Source organism: Ricinus communis, chromosome 5, assembly GCF_019578655.1.
Source record: "Ricinus communis isolate WT05 ecotype wild-type chromosome 5, ASM1957865v1, whole genome shotgun sequence".
NCBI classification, from domain to species: Eukaryota; Viridiplantae; Streptophyta; class Magnoliopsida; order Malpighiales; family Euphorbiaceae; genus Ricinus; species Ricinus communis.
The window spans coordinates 21,786,295-21,809,831 of NC_063260.1; the positions used below are offsets into that span (position 1 = coordinate 21,786,295).

Here is a 23,537-nt window from a genome sequence, read left to right on the forward strand (position 1 = left end):
ACGTATAGCAGACAAATTGATGATCCTTAACAATATGGGATTGGCTTAAGAGTCACATTTATTGATTCCCAATAATTAAGCCACCTTTCTAATGGCCCTGCCCGCATCTATTTTAATGTCTTATTGTCTGCCAATATGATGATAACGAGCCACACCATCGACCCCTAATTTTGTTTTATGCCCATAAGAAACATGACAACTATTAATTATGAGGCCTAATGATCTCCACCACCTTTTTTATATCCTAAGGTTGAGTCTTTATCCAGTAATGCCTGGTCAATTATCTTAACCTAAGACTACCAAAGTAGCTTGTCTCCCAATTCCAAAATCCTACTCACCAATATGAGGTCTTACATTTTCTTGCCTTTAAGTATTGTATTTGCTTATAATCTAATCCATCCCTTTTAAGAAGATAATGTCTTTTCTTTTTTTGTCCTCCACGTTTTCTTTAAATATCAGTTTACTAAATAATTGTCAAATATGTCTTTCGTTAGTCAATGTAAATGATATCACACGGCCATTAGTTTTTACATTTTATATTTTGAAATTGCAGTTTTTATAGAAAGTTTAATAAGAATATACAGCAATTAAAATTCTTCATTTTAGAAAAGATACTATTTTTTCTTTTTTAATCTGTATATTAATTGGAAATGAACTGCTTTTTTCTTCTTCTTTTTTTAAATGAAAAGAGTATAAGCCATGCTGGAGTAAATAAAGTTATTATTTATTATGTAATAAATACACGATAAAATCTGGAACTGAGCTGGCACTGTCGTTCCCCCTCCCGAACCAAAATTTAGTTTGTTTTATATATAAGAAAAAACATTAGTTGCCACCATTTATTTGTTTTTTATTCTGACCTCAACAACTTCTGCTTTTTAAAAAAAAAAATTCTTTTACATGAATTTCAATATTGTAAAATTATTTATGTATATTTTAGATTCTTTTTTCTCATTTTGGTCTTCCAACTCTTAAATTTTTAATTATTTGAATTTTTTTTAATTTTAACCACTACTAACTTAAAAATAAAAATAATTTAACCCAATCGTAGTCTAAGCAAGACAGTTTATTCTAGTGAAAGATGAATTTTAAACAACCAGAAGAATCTATTGCAATAAATGTGTTCTAAGAGAAATTAATTATAATTATACATAAAGGAAGGATTGGGAGCGGTTGACAATAATATATAATATGATAGCTGTGTAAGATACAATTATTTTTATTTTTATTTTTATTTTTCTCATGCTATTGATATAAATAAATAATATTATATTTTGTTCCACTTCCAGTTTGAATACAGACGTGGTTGTGAGGTTGTCCCGCATTTCAAAACTATATTTCGTCACTTTCTTCTTTCGGTCTTGTCTCTTATTGCACCATTTTCTTCTGTCCTTCACTTTTCTATTGTATACAATTTATGCATGCATCTTCTCCGTAGAGTTTCATTTTATTTTGCTAGTAATTCTTTTCTTTCATGAACAGCACACTTCTATATGAAACCTCTCTATTTGATGATTTCCAGTAATTAATTTAATAAAGAAATAATAATATTAAAAAAAGCCCAATGTGCACTCTATAAAAAAGTTAAATTTAATATATTATTAATAGATACTGAATGTCTCTAAAACTGTACATGCAAAGAGTTTTAAAATCCAAGATTTCTGACAGCGAATTAAATAATTTCACAAGGAAGGCATGTATGTATATATGGTACATGATCTTAATGAGGTTAGCTGTATGTACGTGTTTCCCTTCATTCTTTATTATTTGTACAATTATAAATATTTAGCTTCTTCCTGCAGCAATTATTTATTTTTCTATTCAATGCCCCATAAAATAAATTGCTTATTTGGGTTCGGGTTACTATTCATTGCTGGTTTTGCATAATTCCAAAAACTGAATAGCTTTAAGTCTGCTACTTCTCAGTGCATGATAATTGCCAGCTACGGATGAGCTTTCATGGTGTTTTCCTCTCAGAAAATATATATCATTTCACCCCTGAACTCTATTTAAATTGTCTATTGCATTCCTAAACTTTTATTTTAGCCCATTACATCCTATAGTATTTCTTTTTCTTTTTACCTTTTACACCCTCGTGATTTTTGCTTAACCCATTGCAAACTTCAATTCTTTTGTCTTTGCTGATCTCATATTTCTTATCTTGCAAATTTCGAACTTTATTTTATATATAGCATCAAAAGTTATCTACAGTATAAACATTTTAATTTATAAGACAATGGAATAGATAAGTCGATAATGAATGACAGTATAATCAAAATTGGTTTTGAAAGACTATAAAGAAGGTTAAATAAAAAAAATAGAAAGATAAAAGGAGAAAGAAGAGTGAAATTAGAGAGGGAAAAAAATCAAATTGAATACTATATATATAGAGAGAGAAAAAAAAAGACGTTAAAAGTATTGAAATCTTTAACTTAATATGTTGTATTAGCTTGATTTTGGCTTCTCACGTACTTATGCATGATAGTAACACATGCACTGCCGGCCACTTTGAAAATGCTTGTCACAATTATAACAATAATAATCATAATAACAGTAGTATAGTAATAATAATAAAAAGTTATAAGGGTGAAAAGATCAAAATGTAAAAGTTGAAGTGTGCTACGCGTTAAAAATAAAAGTTCAATGGTTATAGAGGTTATTTGAATAAAGTTAATGGGGAAACTGTCTGTTCAGACTTATATAAATAATTGTAGTGTAAAACTTGATTATTTAAGGTATATTTCTTGATAGTGAAGCAAATAAATTGACTTAATTACCCTATTTATGATAGCTCGAAAAAGGCTATATAAAATCATATGTGTTTCGCATTAAGCAAGGACTTTGTACTAATTAAGCAAAAAGAGTAGGGAACATTCTAACAAAGAACCTCGTTGAAGGAATATGCCAACAACATAAAGCTTATAGTTACAGTCAGCAGTGATCAGTTTGCCTCACAGCTCAATTCTCACCGGCAGCTTCAATTGATGATGCTTTATATTAAGATTCTAAATATGACAAATCACTCGACCTTTGACTGTGATGCTTAGGATCGCAATGTTCTGTCAAGTTGCCCCACCAATCTATCTACATTGTAATTATTACTTCTTTCATTCAAATTTAATGTTTTACATGTATATAGTGTTTGTTTTATAATTATATGATTACATAATGTTTGTTTATTTATTTCACAAACTCTGTATTATTTTATACAGTACAAATCTGGCATGCTGCCTATCGGATTATTTTTGTTGGCCACTTGAATTATATAAATACATAGACTATGATGCATCATGGGTCGTTAGTCATGTATTCAGATATTCAAACATCAACAATTGAGGCTATTGTTTCTAGTTCTTGGTTCCTGCACTCTAAGGATTTGATGCTGGGACTCGTAAGTCATATACACAATCATTATTAACAGGTACCAAAATAATTTCTTTGTAAAAATCTCTAGCTTCGATTGTAAATATAAATCTTCGAAATTGACACCATTGCAGTAAGTTTATACATTCTTTTTTGCAATACTTCACTGGAGGTACATCCGATATATAACCAAAGTTGAATTACTTATTTTTCAGATTTGTTATTCCTGACCCTGCTTTATCTTAATTTCTTATACATTTTATATATATGAAATATAATTAGTTAGCATTCATAATGATACTAACCCTTTTGATCTAACCATTATAAATATCTTTGAAATACAATTTTCATCTACTAGCCGATTTTAAAGTCTGTAAAAACATCACGGACATTTTAATTTTATCATTAAAGATTATATGATTCCCTATATAAAAAAAAAGAGAGTCAATACTTCATAAGTTTATACGAATATTTCAAACTTTAGGATTCTTATTCTCTTTTTTTTAATTAAATAATTAGTTAGGATTCTTATTCTCTTTTATTAATTAAAATAGACACTGCTATGATATGTCAATTCATAAAAAAGAATCCTGAATTCTATAAACATGATACCAATTATAGTAATACTAAGACCATAGGATATAAGTCCTTTTAAGGCAAATCATATATCTATATATATTATCACGAATTCTATCTGTAAATTATGGAGTAACTTCATTTGTATTCTCACTTTTATTTTAGAAAGTTCTATATTTTTTGGTTTTTACTATCTTTTATAAATATTATTAAAAATCTGGAAGGGATTTTATTTATTCTACATCTATATCTTGACTTACATATTAAATATGCATCAATTATTAATATAATTAAATTTAAATATTTATTTATTAATAATATATGCATATATATATATATATAATGTCAGATTTTCTCATAAGTTTCTATTTGAAATTCTTTTATAAAACTATATTATGTCGTTTTCAATAAGAAAATATGAAATATTCATAAAAATGTCAATTATAAATATTTATAAGAAGTTAAATATAATCTTAGATACTAATAATAAATATAATAAAAATTATGATTTATTTAAATATAAAACTGTTATACTATTATAAAATATTACAATAAGTATAGTAATTGTTTTAACTACTACATCTTAATAATAAGTTTTTTTTTTATAATAAAAAGTATATATTTAAATTCATATATGTAAATAATAATAATAATAATAAAATAGTAAAAATATAAAAGTATTAGATTTAAAATATAAAAATAGTTAATAAAAATGTTTGACATGTTAGAAAATTTATTGGTATAATAAAATGGATAAAAAAATTTAAAAAATATAAATAATATCAAAAATAATAATAAAATAAATAAATAAAATTTAAAAATATATATATAATATCAAAAACAACAATAAATAGAAATTTTAACATATGATTTATTAAAAATAATTATCATATACATAAAAATTTACTAAAAAATAAAAATTGATAAATATATATACTTTTCATGTATATTTATTTTAATATTTAATAAATATATAAATTCTATAAAGTGTATTATAAAAATACTAATATTAATATAATTATAAATTAAGTCATATGTAATATATAAAATAAAATAAAATACTCGTGCAATAGGACAATGAAATTGCTAGTTTTAGTAGAACCAAGAGTTGTTCACAATTTTTTAAAAATTGTTTCTAACAAGACGGTCCATCTCCATAAGGCCTGAAATAATGGAAGAAAATAGTATTATCTCCACCGCCTATAGGAGAAAAATAAAGAGGGGGAGGAAAGAGAAAAATCTTAATCCTCTTTCTCTTTTTTTTTTTTTTTTTGCTTTCCCGCGCTTTAAATCTAACCTTTTCTTCTTTTTCTGTGTGTTCATTAAGAAAAAAAAAAAAAAAGAATTAAATTTGTCTTCTTTATCCTGCCTCTATCTCCGGCTCCAATCTGCCAGTCAAAATTTGTCTCTGCTTTTTCTCATCACATAACAGTCACTTTCTATCTCCAAAATCTTTCTTCTTAAACAAAACCTCTCTTCTTAACCCCCAAAAGAAAAAGTCGCTTACAATTTTTTTCAATAAGTTTTCTTTTTTTCTTTTATGATCAAAACCACAGACATCATCTTCATTTCCACATCTTAAAGATTCTTGATTCGATGGAGTCAATCAAATGTAGATCAATCCCAAGCAACAAGAGCAAGATAGCAAGAACATTTCAGAAAGTGATCAATCTCAAGACTGCAACAAAAATTGCTTCTAATAATGGAATTGGGATTTGCATGCTCACTTCACAGAACAAATTTGATCAAGATCATGATCCTGCCACTATCTACAAAACCCATAATAGTGACAAGCACAAAGATGATGCTAAAGCCAAGCGCAGAGCAGTTTTGGATGCTTTAGTTGCCAAGCTCTTTGCAGGTATCACCACCATTAAAGCAGCTTATGCTGAGCTACAAATGGCTCAGAATCCTTATAGCAGTGATGCTATACAAGCTGCAGATCGGGCTGTTGTGGAGGAGCTCAAGTTACTGTCAGAACTTAAACGAAGCTTTTTCAAGAATGACCTAGATCATCTTTCTCCACAGGTTACTGTTATGCTAGCAGAGATTCAAGAACAGCAGAGCATGATGAAGACTTATGAGATAACAATCAAGAAACTGGAATCTGAAACAGAGGTTAAAGTTTCAGACATTTCTTTACTCAAGAAAAAGCTTGACGAGTCCATTGCATACAACAAGTCTTTAGAGAAGACACTAAATGCAAGTGGACCGTTATCAATGTTTGATAATATTCAATTCTCGGTTCTAAACCCAACTCATTTTGTTCAATTCTTGCATTCTGCTCTAAGATCCATGAGGAGTTTTGTTAAAATGATGGTCCGTGAAATGGAGATAGCGCGTTGGGATATTGAAGCTGCTACAAATGCAATCGAACCTGATTCTTCATTCTCAAAACCAACACATCGTTGTTTTGTGTTCGAGTCATTCGTTAGCAAAACAATGTTTGAAGGCTTCAATCATCCTAACTTTATGCTTCCAAATGAAACTCCACCACAGAACAACCATTACCACAGCGAACACTACTTCAATAAGTTCAAGAAACTAAAATCAGCAAACCCAAAACCTTACTTGACCCAAAACCCAACCTCGTCTTTTGCAAGATTTACTAGAGCCAAGTATCTCCAACTTGTCCATGCAAAGATGGAGTGTTCTTTATTTGGCAACTTGAACCAGAGGAAGCTAGTGAATTCCGGTGGTTTACCAGAATCTGCTTTCTTTACAGCATTTCTTGAGATGGCCAGGAGAGTATGGTGTTTAAATCTTTTAGCATTTTCGTTTAGTGAAAGTGTTAGCATTTTTCAAGTGAGCAAGAATTCAAGATTCTCAGAGGTTTACATGGAGAGTGTAACTCATGAATCTGTACTAGATACAGACGGTGTTGATGCTGACCTTCGGGTGGGTTTCACGGTGGTTCCAGGGTTTAAGATTGGCAAAACTGTGATACAAAGTCAGGTTTATTTATCACCGGCAGTTTCTCCGGTGAGTTCTTGATTTTTCTTTTTCGTTTTAAATGTTCTTGAACTTTTGTTTTTGTATAATCTTGTAATATATTAAAAATAATATTAATAGTAGATTGAGAAAAATGAAGTAATATGCTCGCGCTCAATGAGTAGGCAAAGTAGCTAACTGCGGTTTTCAAGTGGGGTGGGATGGTTAAATTTTTGCACTTGAAAGGTGCAGTTGGTTAGTATGCGGTGGCGCGTGGGGTGGAGCGTGAGACTGTAGGATGATGAATGTACTTTGATATATGGGAGGAATACTGGCACTGGCGGCAGGACCCACACGTGAAAGTGGGCAGAGGGTGACCAGGCAGTGGGGACAGAAGCTGGTGTCTTTGTATTATCACACAAAAAGAAATGGTGTGGAGGGAAAAATTTTATCATATAATATTTTGGTCATTTGCTTTTTTCTCTTGAATTTTATTCCAAATATTGCTAAAGTAAGAGCAATATCATTGCAATAAATAGAATGATGATATAATCTATTAAAAGTAGAAAAATATTATTTTTAAAAGGAATAAAAATAATTGCATGTGATTGAATAAAGAAGCAAAAGAAATTGTTTAATTATATAATTGTAATATCATCAAATTTTTTTATTTAATTTTACCCTTTTGTTATTATTATTATTATTATTGCATTCAAAATATATTTTGAAGGAAGTACTTTTCATAATGTAAATTTTAGAAAAGATTTTATTAAATTAATTTGTGATTTATCGTATTTTTATTTTAAAATTTTTATTTATTTATTTATTTTAATATCTTGTAAATTTAACTGTTAAAACGTGAGCACTTGCTAATTATATTATACAATTTGATATAAATATAATAAAATAAAAAATGATAAAAATAAACTATAAATCCTAGTGTGAAAATATGTTAAATTGCATTATAATTTACTGAAATTTTTTATAAGTTATATTCTTTCACATCTATTACATCTTTCATTTATTTATTTTTATGCAAGCTAGAATTTTTATGATTCCTTTTTTATGATCCATCGGCTTTAATTAACAAAAAAGAATTAATGATTAATTTGTAAGATATTACCTACACAAATTGAAAATCGCAATATACAATATAAACAAAGGTAAAGCTAAAAGTTATAACTTAAGGTAAAAAAAGTAATTCACTGATCAATTAATGTTTTACAAGAGAGTAAATTTAATGATATTTTTCTTATAGTAATTAATTTTAAGTGTTTCGAAGGACATTCATAACCAAAAGAAACTGCAAAGAGATTTGAACGTTTTACACAGACAAACAATTGGCAAATTGCATATATACACTTGCGTTTTAGTAAATAAATAATCACATTTAACTCTTAATTTCTTTTAATAAATAATTAGATCTTATATTGTATTAATATTTAAATCATTCTGTATAATAAACGTAAATATTATAAAAAAGTATTCAAGTATCATGAAGAAATAAGGTAAGGTGTTTGTTGGATTATATAAAGAAAAATGAAGGTGTTAAAATAATTAATTAAGTAAATTTAAATATCAAAATGTGCATAATGAATTGCAGAATATTAAATAATGTGTATTTTTCCTCTATAATATATATTAGCTTGAATTGAAGTTTGACCTTCAGTTCAATTATTCAAAACAAAAGAGAAAAGTGTTTTATTTTTATCTTTTTTTTTTTGTGGTTTTCATTGAAGAATATTGATATGTAAAAGTGCGTGACAGTGGTGTATAAGGTACTGATGTCGTATATGTTGTAATTTGGGTTACAGCTTGGGAGAAACTGGCAAAGGGAGCATTCTAGTAGATATCATTATTGAAATTGTACCATGCAAATATAGTTTTTTGAATAAGGTGGGTTTAGGCAGTATCTGGAAATTCCTGGCATTTATCACGAGCTAGATGCCTGCATGCTGCACAAGTTTTAGTTTTTTGCCCAACATTTATGGGATTTCAATTTTACTTAATACATGCTACAAATTTCTAGTTTTCCTTTATTTATTTAATGCATATGATCCAAATAATTCTTATTGGAATAGATGGTTAGTGCGATTAGAGTATACAAATTAACTCATCAAAACCTACATCGCAATCAAGGTCCAATATTAAATAAATAAAAAGTGTCGATCAAACATGATTGTCGTTTTGTATTATAGTGTGATCATACATACGCTTTAGGTTTTATATTTGTAACTCAGTTATTTAGTGACACTGTATTTCCTCGGAAGATATTTGTGTTGTTACTTTGGAAGGAGGTGTCTAAATTGAGAGATACATTTATTGGCGATGTTAAATATTATGTGTTTTTGGGAACAAGATTTTACAGAAGAACCACATGGGAGATATGGCTGACACAGTCGCAGACAAGGGGAATTGACACATGAATGAGACAAAGTCTTAAATTACTTGGGCAGGGCCACATTAGAATTAGAATTCCAATCAATAATTCCAATCTGGACAACTGCAACTACATGTCATACATTCATGTAACAAAATTAATATGCCATTATAAATAAGATTAAAGGAAGGCTCATTCCTACCCCATGGCTCCAACATTTTAGTTGCTCTCCTTACTTTCTTCAGTTCACTTTGGTCGCCTACTGTAATATATTTATATGTTTAGCTGTCCGATTCCCTCTCCTTTCTTTCTTCAGTTCAAAGACTCTATGGAAAATATTATCTTGGAAATGCTTTTTGGTAGAACGAGGGATTCTTCCCTTTAAAAGTCTCTGCCACGACCACCACATTAGGATTACACAAATTAATGCTGATAATAACTCGTAAAATACATTTCTTCCGTACTGCATTAACTACTCTTTACAATTCTCCAACAAACAATGCCAACATATGCTGATAACTTTGAACACAAATTATCACAGTACGATCGTTCAGAACAGTGGTTGCAAAAAGACCACTAAAATTGCCAATTTTACTATAGATTTACAGATTTAACTAGCAATGCAATTAATAGAAGTAAAAAGAAAAAGGTAAGAAAAAAAAATTCACTCCGAAGTTCCCTTTTTTTTTTTTAAGAAAGAAAAATAAAATAAAATTGGTACCAGTATATCATTTGTTCAACAGGGCAACTTAAAACCAGCTGATATTCTGCTTATGCTACCACCAAAAGTTCAACTTCCCACCATCAGAATTACTTCCTGGCAAGATTGCAATTGAATTTTCATGCCCCACCGCGTATGTCATCCTACAAAAGGTGGCCTCCAGACATGCTCCTTTATTTTGAATTTTGTTTCATTTCCAAGTCAGTCTTCACATATGAATTCACCGTCTCCTCAACCCCAGTTGCTCGAGTTCAAAAAAATAATATTTCTTTCTTTTCTAAGGCAACAATGCTGTTTCCAACTATTCACTGTTTATGTCATTCACAATCCAAGCAAACCCCATCTCTATCAACTGGCCTCGATAATTAACCAGAAGGCCATGCAATGTCGCTTCCAACAAGAGCACAAAATGATTCGTCACCTTAATCACACGCCAGCTTGGTTTACTTTCCCCGATTGGCTAAGGGAGCTGCGACCTTATACCGCGGCAAAGAAGATCTCAAGGGGAATTTGGTGGAGAGGGGGATGGACTCGAAGCTTCAGCAAGAGCTTCAAGCATGTTTATAACCTCACCTGTGTCATCCACATAGTACTTGGCTTTGCTTGGTTTTTGTCCAACAGTACAGGCAAAAACAGACGTGCTTGAAGAAAGGACCCCACTTGATATTGCATTGCCAATTATTTCAAACATGTCCTCATCTGATCTGTCGTCACCGATGCACAACACAAAATCAGCTTGCCTTCCATTTTCAGCCATCGATGTAAAGATCTTTTCTGCAACAAAACCTTTACTGATTCCCTGAAAAAAAAAAAAAGTCCAATTGTGTCAGATACAGAAACTAAAATTCCCTGCATTAAATACCATAATCAAAACGTCCCCTTCAATTATCTACTCCTAATTCAAGCCACATTGAAGTACTTAAAATAGGACCTATGAAATATATATCCACACCTAGATGTCAACAATTAGGTTGACCCTTTATTCAAGGGAAGTTAAAATTGATATAACTGCATAGAAAAGCAGCATGTGGGTCTCTTAGGCAACACGGCAAAATTATCCAAACCCTTGTGGTATTAGTTGCAAAAAGAGCTTATGAAAATGACATTCTTTGATTAGTAATTCATTTATTTTCAAGCTGATGGCAGACTGTTTGGAAAGACCAGCTGTCTGTCAGTCATGGCAAGCAAGATGTCATATAATCTATGAGCTTCCTCAATTGAGTGGACATAAGCACGCTTTCTTATTGAAGCTCTTATCGTTTAACTAATCAAACTATAGAACAGGAATTTTACAAACATTAATATTCACAGTAAAACAATAGTTTAATCTAAATAAATAAGAAAGCATGTTTAAGGAACAGGATTTGAACCTATGCAGATTTTCAACTATTCAACTAACTAACCCATAATATGTGAATCTAAAGATGTTAAAATTGATCGCATTTTGAAATACAGCGTAATCTAAAATTAGAGGCACAGAATTTTAACCATTTTCATAAACAATCTATTAATCTGGGTTACTTAGTTAATGCATATTTTCTATAAACACTGACAGCAAATAATCATGCCACATTCATTGGTTTCTCACTTCCTGACTTTCTCCAACCCCATGCACCCCAAAAACTGTCTATGCACATAACCCAATTCCATCCCTTTACTACATGGGGCAAACAAGCAAATTCATTTATTTGACCATAGAAAGATGAGATTGAAATCTTTGATTTGGCAGTAAATACATTGCTATTGTGCAAAAATGCAGTTTAAAAAAAGAAAAAGCAAATGTAATTCTTTTACAGAATTAGAAGTTTGCAGCTAGAACTATATGTTACCACCAGAGACTTGATATAGACAAAGTCAGATGCAGTTTGCTAATTGCAAGTGGAGCAGATATATTTACCTGTGGCTTCACTTCCACGATAAACTGACCACTTTTTACAGCAACAGGTTCATTTGCTAGCACACTTTCGAGATGGTCCAACATCTCCTTGGCCTGGCTGGCACCAAAACCTGGATCAGCATCCCTATGATGCCATACTAAGGCACTCTCTTTGGTCTCAATAGAAGAGCCATCAGTTGACTCTGTATACAATTTCATGACAGGCTCTGCCATCTGTATCCATCCAAAATCAGTCGTCTGCCCACAAGTCTCCCACTGCCGATCCGCAGACCACCTGGCACATCATGCTATTGAGACAAAAGTGGAAAGAGTAAACTAGTATCAAATTGAGGCTGTAACAGGATTAAATACCATACCTCATGAAATACCCATGCTCAGCTGCAATTCCAAGCTTCCTGCAAGGAGAAAACCACTTGCCTAAACTGTCCCTACCTCTTCCACTGACAACAAACACAGTGTTTTTTGCATCACTGCAGAGAGTATCTATAATAGAAATGACCTCTTGACTCGGGCTCTTGTTGATGGATGTTTGAGGCATTACAGTTCCATCATAGTCCAATAATATAGCCCTGTTTTTGGACCTTAAATATGCAGAGACAATGGCATCAATTGACAACTTTCGGAAATTGGGATCAAGTGCAACAACTCTGAAACCAAAGCTTAAGCCAATCCCCCAACAGCGTCTTCTGAAATGGTCTCTGCAGGTCCTTTCCATGTCTTGGAAGAAGCTTCTTGCCCAGTACGCAACATCATGTGTGCTAACATACCTGTAATGTTTCTCATGGCGCAATTGCTTCTCCGAATCAGACATTGAAATAGCCTCATTCATTGCCTCAGCAGTTGCTTCAATGTTCCATGGATTGACACGAATCGCACCACTGAGTGAAGGAGAACAACCAATGAACTCTGATACTGCCAGCATGCTCTTCTTAGGTCCATTGGATTCTGAACTAGATTCTGACCCAGAGACGCCTTGTCTGCACACTATGTACTCATAAGGAGTAAGATTCATCCCATCCCTCACAGCAGCCACTACAACACACTCAGCAATGGTGTAATACGCAGCTCTTTCACTCAGAGAGACTGGCCTATCAATGAACACAATTGGTTCATAGCCAGGTTGACCGAAGGACTCATTAATCCTCTTGCAGCTTGCCTGTATCTCAGCCTGTATCTCCAACAAATCTTTCCCTTTTCCTCTTGCAGGGTTAGCAATCTGTACCAAAACTGCCCTGCCCTGCCACTTTGGATGCTGCTTCAGCATCTGTTCCATTGCCAAAAGCTTCAAATTGACACCTTTAAAAATGTCCATATCATCAACCCCAAGTAAAACAGTCTTCCCTTCAAACTGCTGTTTAAGCTCTCCTACTCTCCATTCCTTATCTGCAAGTTTCAACACAGACTGAATCTGACCCATGTGAATCCCCACAGGCATGATCTTTATTCCCACCGTCCTTCCATAATACTCCAACCCTATATAACCTCTCTTTGACTGATACTCTAAACCTAACATTCGACTGCAGCAAGAGAGGAAATGACGTGCATAATCAAAAGTGTGAAAACCAATAAGATCTGAATTCAGTAGTGCCTTAAGGATCTCTTCCCTCACAGGTAACGTCCTATATATCTCAGATGAAGGGAATGGACTATGAAGAAAGAAACCCATTCTCAATCTATTAAATCTTCTTCTCAAAAATGTCGGCAGCACCATTAAATGATAGTCGTGAATCCAGACATAGTCATCCTCTGGGTTTATAACCTCAATGACCCTTTGTGAAAAGATCTTATTTGCCGCCACATATGCCTCCCACAAAGATCGATCGAACCTTCCACCATGGTTAGCCGAAAATGGAAGCATGTAATGAAAAAGTGGCCATAAATGTTGCTTACAGAACCCATGATAAAACTTGGACAAAATATCAGGAGGCAAAAATGCTGGGACACACTTAAATCTATCCAGCAATAGCTGCGACACATCATCTTGTTCACTCATATCAACTTCAACTCGCAAAGAACCAACATATATAACCTCCATATCTTCAGGCAAACCATCTTTTAACTGCAATAACAAAGAGTCATCATCCCAGCTAAAACTCCATCCTTTATTATCCGGTCTGCGCTTAGCTTTTACCGGTAGCTGATTAGCCACAATGATTATACGGTCCTGAACCAACGAAGAGGGTACATCTGAGGCCACGCTATTGGCCTGATCATCATCAAGCTCAGAAATGACCCCAGGAACAGTCATCACACGAGGTAATCTCTTCTTTTCACGGGGTTGACCCATTACGGGAAAGTTTCCGGAGGCTAGATCTAAGAGATTGGTATATGATCTTGACATCATTTTCACAATCTTATTTTAAAACAACCCTTTACAACTCGCTCGCAAAATCTATCACAAGATCGCAAGCTTACAAACAGAACTGAATATTGCTTTCCCCTTGAAATAACAATAACAGGGCAGGATCTGAAAAGGGTATAAAAATAAACGTCATCATGTGAAAGAAAATTAAAATATCACACAATAATCAATGACTATCTCCAATAAGACAATATCCGATCAAGAAATAAGATCCAAATGATACACGCAAAATCTTTAAAAAGGAAAATAAAGAAAATAGAAGGAAAAAACCATAGCTTAACATTAAAAACTGAATCAACACAAACTGCAAATAATATATGACATCAAATGAAACAGAAACAGATTAAAAAATATTGAGAACCCAATTAAAAAGAGAAAAAAAAAGAACTAACCTCAGCTTGGAAATGAAAGGAAGCTTGTGTCTTTCTCTTTGGATCTGAAAAATAAAAAAATCAAATAAAAGAATTGGGTAATTCTCTATCTGCACAAGAAAGAAATCTAGGGTTTCACTTTTTAGGTTTTGGTCCTCTCTATTTCTCAAGAGTCGCAATAACAATTTCTCTTTCCATACAATTCGTTTCCTTTTTATTTTTTCAAAAACCATAGAATAAAAATGTTTATTTTTATCTAAAAAAATAAGACGATAAGGTCGGCCAGTAGACTACCCAGCAATGCCAGCTGGCGTTGTTGAGTCTTTTGTGTCACGCGCCGCTACTCCCTTCTGCTGAGGCAGGTGCGTATGTGTAAGTAAGTCAGTTTTGACACGTGTCGATAAACCAGGTGTCTTCTGGTCCCACACGTCATTCAGCGAAAAGATCACATGCTTCTTTTCGTAGGCTCGTTACATTTAACCAATCATGTTTTTGTCGTACCAACATTAGATTATTAGTCTTCAATTTTCACCAATAAAACCGTATATTAAAGTTTTCTTTTTCATATTTTTGTTTCATTGATTACTTGATTATATTATATATATACCGGTTTTTAGAGCTTTACGAGGTTTTATGTCCCTCCAAGTAATGAAACAAATTGTCTAATTATTAATGAAAACTTATTTAGTGACATTTCAAGAAATTATATAATAATAATTTTTATTCTTTTATGCTAGATGTTCCTAATCATTTTCCTTCACAAAAGATAAAATTCATTAGTTAATATTAAATGATTATATTTTTTAATAATTGATATATTTTCTTTGATAAACTCTTTATAATGCATAATTAATTATTTATAATAATATTAATAAATATAAATTAATTTTTTATTTGAAGTATATCACTATACACATAAGTAAAAATATCTCAAGCTAGCAATATATTTGAAGATTCAAATACTTTAAAAATATTAGAACTAAAATAATTATCAATCAGATCAATAAAAGTTAATATTCATAAATAATTTTTATATTAAAAAATAATAAATAATAAAAACTAACCAATAATTTTTATAATAATAAAATGTCATATAATTAAAATTCTATATTTTCAGTAAATTTTATCATTTTACTGAGAAAGATATATTAATATTATTTTGAGATTTTTAAATTTATTATTATTTTATTATATAATTAAGGAATCAACATAGAAAATAATATTAAATTTATAGTGATCTAAAAAAAGATGGAAATTTTTATTTTGAATCTTAATAATAGGTCAATTTATAAAATTAATATTTTTGATGTACAAATAAATAGAAAAGATTGGTAAAGGAAAAGAAATGGAAGGATAAACAAGTATATCCCTTAAATTCGAAATTCCTTTCTTAATTTTTTTATAATAATAATAAAAATAACAATAATAATAGAAGAAGAAAAGGGAAAAAAAAAAAAAAAGCATATCCCCTGTGCGTTATTGTGGTCCAAGCGGTGCATGAATATACCCAAGGTGGGACCAGGAAGCAACCACACCCCTCTACATGATTTTGCCACGTGGAATTGAGAGTTTCTTTTGCGGATAAGGCAAAACAGTTGATGATGACATGGCCTGATGATGACGTCATCAATGAGATCAGCAAGGTGGCACGTGGAGGGACACGGTGTGCTCCAAGCTGTGGGTAATGGGTTAGTGTGTTGGTGGCAGTGGCAGCATGTGCGCATTCTTTGGCTGGGGATTTACCACACACACATACAAGGAAATGTCATTTTCATCCTTTATGGTTATGGGCCTTGTAGCAGTACTACTAGATTTTATTTTTAAGTGGGCGATTTTGTAGTTATTTTGGAGGCTTGAAGGTTTAATGGTAATTAGAATTGTTTTGCCTGTGACCAGATTGGCGCGCGTAGTTTGACTAATGATGCTCTCTTCCTTACCTAATTTATCCGACGCTGGAGCTGCGTTGAAGAAGATGGTGTCCATTAGGGCTTTTTCTTTATTTATAGATTTTTTATTAATATATAATACCTAGAATTAATTTATATATATAATATTAATATATATACTAATTTTTAAAATTATAATTTTTTTTAATGTATATCTATTTAATGTATGTTAGATAAATTTTTTATTTTAATATGTATATTTATTTTTGACATTCGAGATTCAAACTGATATGTGATTTTATAATTTTTTATTAATTTATTGATTAATAAGTAACATTTTTAATTAATACTTAGTCTAATCTTAAAAAATAAAATACTAATTTTATTTTAATATTATATTAACTAATAAATAATTTTAATTAGATAATAATATTTATTTTATTTTAAAAATTAGTATATTAATTATATTTTAATATTATATTAACTAATAAATTCATTTTTAATCAAATAATAATTTTAATTCTAGAGAATAATATTTAAAATAATATTTTTAATATTATTATTCAATAATAAATTAATTTTTATTATAAAATAAAATTAAAGATATTAATTATATTGATAGTCTTAATTCATATAATACTAAAATTAATTAATTAATAAATATGTTTAAAATGTTATTATATTAATAAAATTTTAAAATTTTAAAAAAATCAAAAAAAATTTAATAATAGTTAATTTATTATTATTTTTAAAATATTTTTAATTATATTAAATTTTAAATTTTTATTAAATTATATCTATCAACTTGAGTTTATAATCGTAATAATAATAACGAGTCAACCAAGTTAAAATAATTTAGAACGAAAAATAATTCTACAATTATAATAATACTTTTTTCATTATTATTTTTATAATATATTTTTATTTAGATATATGATAAATATCTCTATTTATATGAATATACAATAGATAATATTTTGCATGTGCATAGATTGATTTGTCTTCTTTTTATTATGATATATGAAAGGAGGCTTTATTTGAGAAAAATAAAAAGATGAATCGATATTGTTACAACAACGAGTAGTTATATAATCGAATAAAGTTGCTAATGCGCGGTAATTCCATATCAGTGATTTATGGATGTATATGATACACTAAATTGACAAACCAAGAAGATATAAAAGTTTTCTTTTCCTAATGAGTCAGAAAGCAATATGATAAACATAATATATACGATTAATATGCCAAAAAGATGAAATGTTCGGTTGAATTAAGTTTTAAGCATAGTTAATTTACACATTAAAGAATCTCCAAGTTGCAGCCGTCTGGTTTGGTAGTGATGGAATCTTCTTTTATGCTTAGCCATCTACGTCTCCTTTCCACGTATAAAATGGATTAGTTGGTCCCATATTATTTTATTTATGCTTTCTTGTTTTTTCATGGTTGAGGCCTCAAAATTCTTCCATGTCGAATATATATAAAAATATAAATGAATTTATAATATAAAAAATAAAAATTTATTAATTTAATTTAAATTATATTTAATTATAAAATCCAAATTAAAATTAATTTATTATTAACCTATTCAAGCTTTTCTTAGAAAAAACCCATAAAATCTATCCTTTATTATGTAATGATATCGTTTGAGTTATATAAAGATATGCAGAATGGATCAATGGTAGCTCGATTTTCACAAAAATGTGACAGCTTTATGATTTTTATTTTTATATAAAATGGAATGAGCTAGTACAATTTCAGTGGCATGATTATAAGTGAGTATAAATTATGGCATGCATGTCTTGGTGTCCGGAGTAACAGAGACATTACAAAAACTATTGTACATTTAGGGTTTGGTCCCCCACTGCCTATCCTTCAGGCAAACAGTCTTTTCGTCCTTTGGGAAATAAGTTTTGCCTTATAATGCACCCCGAGAGGGAGAAGAACATAAATTCTACCAAACACTCTTCATATGCATACATGCCATTTAATGTTGCCAACATGTGAAACCAAACAGGGCTATACAAAATTGTCTTGTGTCTTAGTCTAATAGTAATTGTGTCTTAATGTAATAGTAAGATGAGATGAGATCGTGATTAGAAGTGAAGTCTTAAGATTATAACTCAAAAAATTAAAAAGAAAAAAGTTTATATAGATTCTGTTGTAAGAAATTATTCAGCACACTCTGATGTATCAAAAATTAATATTTTATTTAATATTCATCATGTGCATTCTTAAATGTATCTAATAACTTTTATCCCCTGAGTTGTACGGTATAAAAATGACTCTTCAATACATATATAGTTATATATAGTTATCATATCATACAGTACAATATTACATTTCATAGCTTTTCTGGACAGCTAATTGTAAGTACCTATGCAGATGGCCGACTGTTATGTTTACCAGCTAAAATAATTGAATCGCATCTTTTTCTTTTGTCTTTTTAATTAATGGTTGATAGCTCATCACCTTCAAGAACGACGATTTTTGGGTCAGCCAATGTGCATTTTTTAACATGGGAAGTATGTGAAAAACTATAATCAACAAAGTTATGAATCAGCTAACTAATCTTCTTTCTGCAATCATTCTTGTCCAAACCTAAATTTTGTAGTTCTCAATGACCAAGAAGTATGTACAAGAAAAGTGTGTGTGTGTATATATATATATTATATAACCGAATTTACGGGGAAAACAATGAATCATGTACTCAGTTAATAATATCGCCAAATGCACAAAACAAGAGACAAGGAATGAATTAGTACAAACAAAAACCTGAAAATGTTCATTAGTTACGAACAATGCAAGTTTTTAATTGTTAGTCCCTTCTAATTATTTATTGTTCCTCGTACTTATAAACTCTAGTTATAGAACTAACATAGACTTCAGCATTATATGATGCCTTCAAACAATGATAAAATTCCGATAGAATTGGCCATCCGAGTCATCGGAAAGTGGAAAGAGACATATTCATGGATACCAATATTCGGAGCGTTTGCTGCAGTTGCTGTGGCATTTTCGACTGGTGCCAACAATCTGCCTGCGCCGGTCTGTATTTATATGTGATCTTTATGCTTGATAGTTGATAAGAGTCTGTTTGGTTAAAGCTCTAGTGGTGTTTCAGTTAATTGTTCTGCTTGAATTTTTCTGTAATTAAACTCAATCATGTTATACCAAAGATGCACTTGGTTCGTTTGTAAGAATTCACATCCCCACTTATGAAAATTCATCTTGTTTGAACTTGCAGTTCTCGACACCGATAGGATCAGGAGCACTGAGCCTTTTCAAGGCCTTAATTATGGCTTGTCTAATTTATGCCCCTGCGGCAGCATTTGCAGGCAACCACATTGTTAATGCCTTAATCTCTGATGTACTTGATATTCCCTACACAAGATTTAGTAACCGGCTTTCCTTTCCTATATATTACTTGTCGTCATTCTTGCTGTTATGTCTATTCGCGCCAAAAATAAATTGTTTCAATGCAGTTTGTTAAAGAAAATCAACCAAATGAAGGTTTTCTTATGTGGAGTATGGTAGTTGTTCTTGCCACTACAGGTGAGTACCCAAGTCCCAACCCTAGTTCAGTTTTATCACGTCAATATCCTACGTTGATGTAGCAATGAAGAAAAATGGTTAGGCCAGTTTCAAATAGATTAAGGTTACATCTCATACATTTGTTTATCTTATCTGACTTCTATTAGCCTCTGAATTGTGCAGCAATCTGGCTTGCACTATCAACATATTTGGAGCTGCCAGTCTCATCTCTGCAGTCGATACATGGTGCTCTGTTAGGTATCCTTCTAGTTAACGAAGGATTTAGCTACGTTCCAATGTGGAATAAGGTAAGAGAACATGAACATTTATCTCTCAATATAAGATCAAACACCTAACAAATTTCTGTCAAATGAATGAACTGATGGAATTGTTTTCCCCTTTTTTGTTCTACTTAACAATTTAAGTGATAGTCTAATGCAGAATGGCAGACACAGTTTTAATGGTGGCGGACTGGTCTGGGTATTACTTGAATGGACTGTTGCCCCATTGGTAGCCTGCTTATGTTCATACCTTTTCTTCACTCTCTTGAAGGCATTTCTGCTTCGTCAGGAAAATGCAGAGAAAAGGATTTTCATTTTCCTTCTTATTGACTATGGAATATCAGCAGGACTCCTTTGCCTTTTTGTAATGTTTCAGGTTTAATTCTCTCATGCCTTTAGGTATTAATTCCAATTTGATTTTGATTCCCCTAATTACTTGCTTGGCTCTTTTAATTGAACAACAGATCATAGGAAAGATTGTATCTGTCAATAGATGGGTTGCGATAATTTCTGTTTCAGTGGCCGTATGCATTGGAGTGGTCTTGTCTTCGGTAAACTTATGTACACTAAATTCTTAGTTAGTCATAATTCATGTTTCCTGAAGCAATCTTTTATTATTACTATTATCTTTCTTTCTCCATTCTATTTGTCTAAGAGTGAATTGTGGCTTGACAATAGGTTCTGATGGTTCCTCTAGCAATGAAAAAGCTCAATACCGTCCCAAATTACAAGTCCGAAAAACAAAATGGATCCATGGATCAACAGTACAAAGAAAATCAGGACCAAAGAAACGTCGGAAAAGAAGAAGAAAAGACAGAAGAAGATCCTGAAGATGTATTGAAAGAGTTTATGCAGATGAGAATTCTTGAGACAGTCTATGAAGAGGAAGAGAGAAGCTGGGCCTCGCCGGATATAGCCCAAAACTCTGAGCAGACACAATCACTTTCTGAATTTACCACCGCAACTACAAGTCAATCAGCACCATTCAAGCAGCTGCTTGAGTCTACACCAAATAGATTGGTTCAGACAAGAAACTTTCAAAGAATTGAAAAACCATCTTTAGTTGCAAATGCCTCTAGGTGCATCAGAGAACTGGCAAAATCCATTGTATGGCCAGTAAGTCTGCTATCATGCATTCTTCAGATTATTTCTTTTATATGACATTTGAGTTATAAGTTGCAATGGTACGTAAGCTTGAAGTCGATCTGAGTTTTTTATTTTCAAAATGGAATATAGGACTTGGAGTATGACAGACTAACTCTAATTCGACACGCTTTAGCTGAAAAATATGATGAGATAGAAGACTACTTCAGTTTTCCACATCTTCTTGCTTCGTGTCTATTCGTGTATGCTGATTCTTGTATCTAAAATCCTCGGATCTCATATTTATATTTGCGCCATGTCTTTTATGAAACTCATCATTTTTCTTTGATACAATTGCAGGTTCATCCAATCTGTTACTGAGGTTTCAGCTGTGGTGAGTCCATACGGAGCCATTCTTGATGTGTTTGAGCATAGAGCTAAATATTCCGGAAATGGACAAAATGTGGTAAGATTAGCACAATAATTTCTCCATGGTCTATAACAGTGACACTCAAATCCAGAAATAACGATTCTTAATATTTTAGCCATAGTTCGAGCTAGTACCTGTAATTTCTTGTTCTTTATCCAACACTGACCTTGCATATGATACTATCAGGATAATGTACATGTGAAATGGTGGTTCAGGGCAATTGGTGGATTTGTTACTGCAATGGGATTTTTTCTATGCGGGTGGCGACTGACTAATTGCCTAGGTGGGAAGTTCACCTACATAAGTAACTCAAGAGGTTTGGTGTCACAGCTTTCCTCAGTGGCGGCAATCATCATAGTCACTAAATTGAATCTTCCTGTTTCAAGTGTCCATGCTTTTATTGGGTCTTTATTAGGAGTTGGAATGGCTGATGACCTTCGGGTAAGATATTCTTACAAATTTATGTACCATAGGACGCTAAATGTCCTGTTTTTATCTTTTGTCGAGGCTAATTTCTATTTCTTGATGCAGAACGTGAATTGGAAACTTCTAATGAAGTTCATTTGTGGATGGATGCTAACCATAGTATTTTGTTGTGGAATTGCTTATGTGATCTTCTCTGCTTCCATACACTCACCATCCTATGTAGTGCCTTGATCTTCCAATTTTGACATCATAATTACAGTAACAGATAAAATATTTGAGAGTTGAGAGAGAACAGAGTACAGAGATTAAAAGACATCAAAACTTGTAAAAAGAATTAGCCCTGTTACCTCGGCTATCCCTTCTTACCTCAGTCAGGTACATAGTTGCTTTGAGATTGGATCAGATTTGAGATTAGCACAGAATTCAATTAAAAGCCCCACCAACCCACATAATACTATGCTGTCGACGTCAGGTACCTTTCAAACTTCAGCACTCAATATTTTTTTGGATGCTCTTCGTGGATTATATTTTATAATTAAACGAATTGTGCTATAAAATTTATATAAATATATATATTAGGATGAGCTTGTTTTTTATGATTAAAACGCTACCTTTACATTTTCGTGAATGTCATGGGTTTAGTTAAACATGGTCGTGCTAATGAGTGAGTTTTTTATATCAGGAAGAATCTCAAAATTGAAAGGGCCATTCAGAATCTGCTACTGCATCATGGTGATAAATGTAACTGGACTAATAAATAAAGAAACGTTTAGAATGTGGGTCAGTGAGGTTTCTCAAAACCCTTATTTCACAAAAAGTCTTTGTCTTCTTGCTTGTATAATATATCATATGCTTGCAAGTGCCATGTATATTGTTTTATTCTCTCTATTTGTTCTTTCTATCCTCTACTAAAATGATCATCTTTCTTTAGCAGAAAGTCAATTAATTAAACTCAATACATATGCTAAAAGTCAACAAACGAATCAGGCACATACGTCATATCAGTTATGTCTTAAAACGCGTATCACAAGTATACACTAATTATCTTAATTCTTCATATCCGCAGTATGATTATTAATAGCAAACATTCTTATTTTATTCTTATATACATGCATGTATCCTGCAGAGTAAACAATTTGAGATCAAAACAATATTAATTTAAGAGTTTAAGAGGGACGTAGTCGGTTTTTTTTTGTTGTTTCTATTATTATTATTATTATTATTATTATTATTATTAAATTTTTTAAAAAATAATGAATTGATAAAACTAAATTATATACTTAGAAATATATAAAAAAG

At 31.4% G+C, this 23,537-nt stretch overlaps 3 protein-coding genes across 3 annotated transcripts; 2 read left to right on the plus strand and 1 right to left on the minus strand.

Annotated features, from left to right (window-relative positions):
* Window positions 1-5,218: 5,218 nt before the first annotated feature.
* On the plus strand, window positions 5,219-8,918 carry LOC8275178 (protein GRAVITROPIC IN THE LIGHT 1). The gene is made up of 2 exons (XM_025157933.2): window positions 5,219-6,921; window positions 8,685-8,918. The coding sequence occupies exons 1-2, from the start codon at window positions 5,536-5,538 to the stop codon at window positions 8,730-8,732; spliced, it is 1,434 nt and encodes a 477-aa protein (XP_025013701.2). The 5' UTR covers window positions 5,219-5,535; the 3' UTR covers window positions 8,733-8,918.
* A 768-nt stretch (window positions 8,919-9,686) lies between these two features.
* LOC8275177 (probable alpha,alpha-trehalose-phosphate synthase [UDP-forming] 7) lies at window positions 9,687-14,852 on the minus strand. Its single transcript, XM_002522209.4, has 4 exons — window positions 14,623-14,852; window positions 12,225-14,335; window positions 11,869-12,142; window positions 9,687-10,770 (listed from the first exon to the last, which is right to left on the minus strand). The coding sequence occupies exons 2-4, from the start codon at window positions 14,210-14,212 to the stop codon at window positions 10,471-10,473; spliced, it is 2,562 nt and encodes an 853-aa protein (XP_002522255.2). The 5' UTR covers window positions 14,213-14,335; window positions 14,623-14,852; the 3' UTR covers window positions 9,687-10,470.
* Window positions 14,853-19,347: 4,495 nt separating this feature from the next.
* On the plus strand, window positions 19,348-22,350 carry LOC8275176 (sodium-dependent phosphate transporter 1). Its single transcript, XM_048373602.1, has 11 exons — window positions 19,348-19,532; window positions 19,732-19,854; window positions 19,970-20,039; window positions 20,202-20,326; window positions 20,571-20,675; window positions 20,764-20,850; window positions 20,978-21,415; window positions 21,536-21,645; window positions 21,743-21,848; window positions 21,999-22,300; window positions 22,344-22,350. Exons 1-11 carry the CDS (start codon window positions 19,380-19,382, stop codon window positions 22,348-22,350), a joined length of 1,626 nt encoding a protein of 541 aa, XP_048229559.1. The 5' UTR covers window positions 19,348-19,379.
* Window positions 22,351-23,537: the final 1,187 nt, after the last annotated feature.

Excerpts from the sequence above, each read along its gene's own strand:
- LOC8275177 (XM_002522209.4), bottom strand. The coding sequence starts at position 14,212 with ATGATGTCAAGATCATATACCAATCTCTTAGATCTAGCCTCCGGAAAC. Across the intron at positions 12,143-12,224 it reads GAGCATGGGTATTTCATGAG|GTGGTCTGCGGATCGGCAGT; the intron begins GTATGGTATTTA and ends ATGATGTGCCAG. Across the intron at positions 10,771-11,868 it reads TCGTGGAAGTGAAGCCACAG|GGAATCAGTAAAGGTTTTGT; the intron begins GTAAATATATCT and ends TTTTTTTTTCAG.
- LOC8275176 (XM_048373602.1), top strand. The coding sequence starts at position 19,380 with ATGATGCCTTCAAACAATGATAAAATTCCGATAGAATTGGCCATCCGA. Across the intron at positions 19,533-19,731 it reads CCAACAATCTGCCTGCGCCG|TTCTCGACACCGATAGGATC; the intron begins GTCTGTATTTAT and ends TTGAACTTGCAG. Across the intron at positions 20,851-20,977 it reads TTGGAGTGGTCTTGTCTTCG|GTTCTGATGGTTCCTCTAGC; the intron begins GTAAACTTATGT and ends GCTTGACAATAG.
- LOC8275178 (XM_025157933.2), top strand. The coding sequence starts at position 5,536 with ATGGAGTCAATCAAATGTAGATCAATCCCAAGCAACAAGAGCAAGATA. Across the intron at positions 6,922-8,684 it reads TATCACCGGCAGTTTCTCCG|CTTGGGAGAAACTGGCAAAG; the intron begins GTGAGTTCTTGA and ends TTTGGGTTACAG.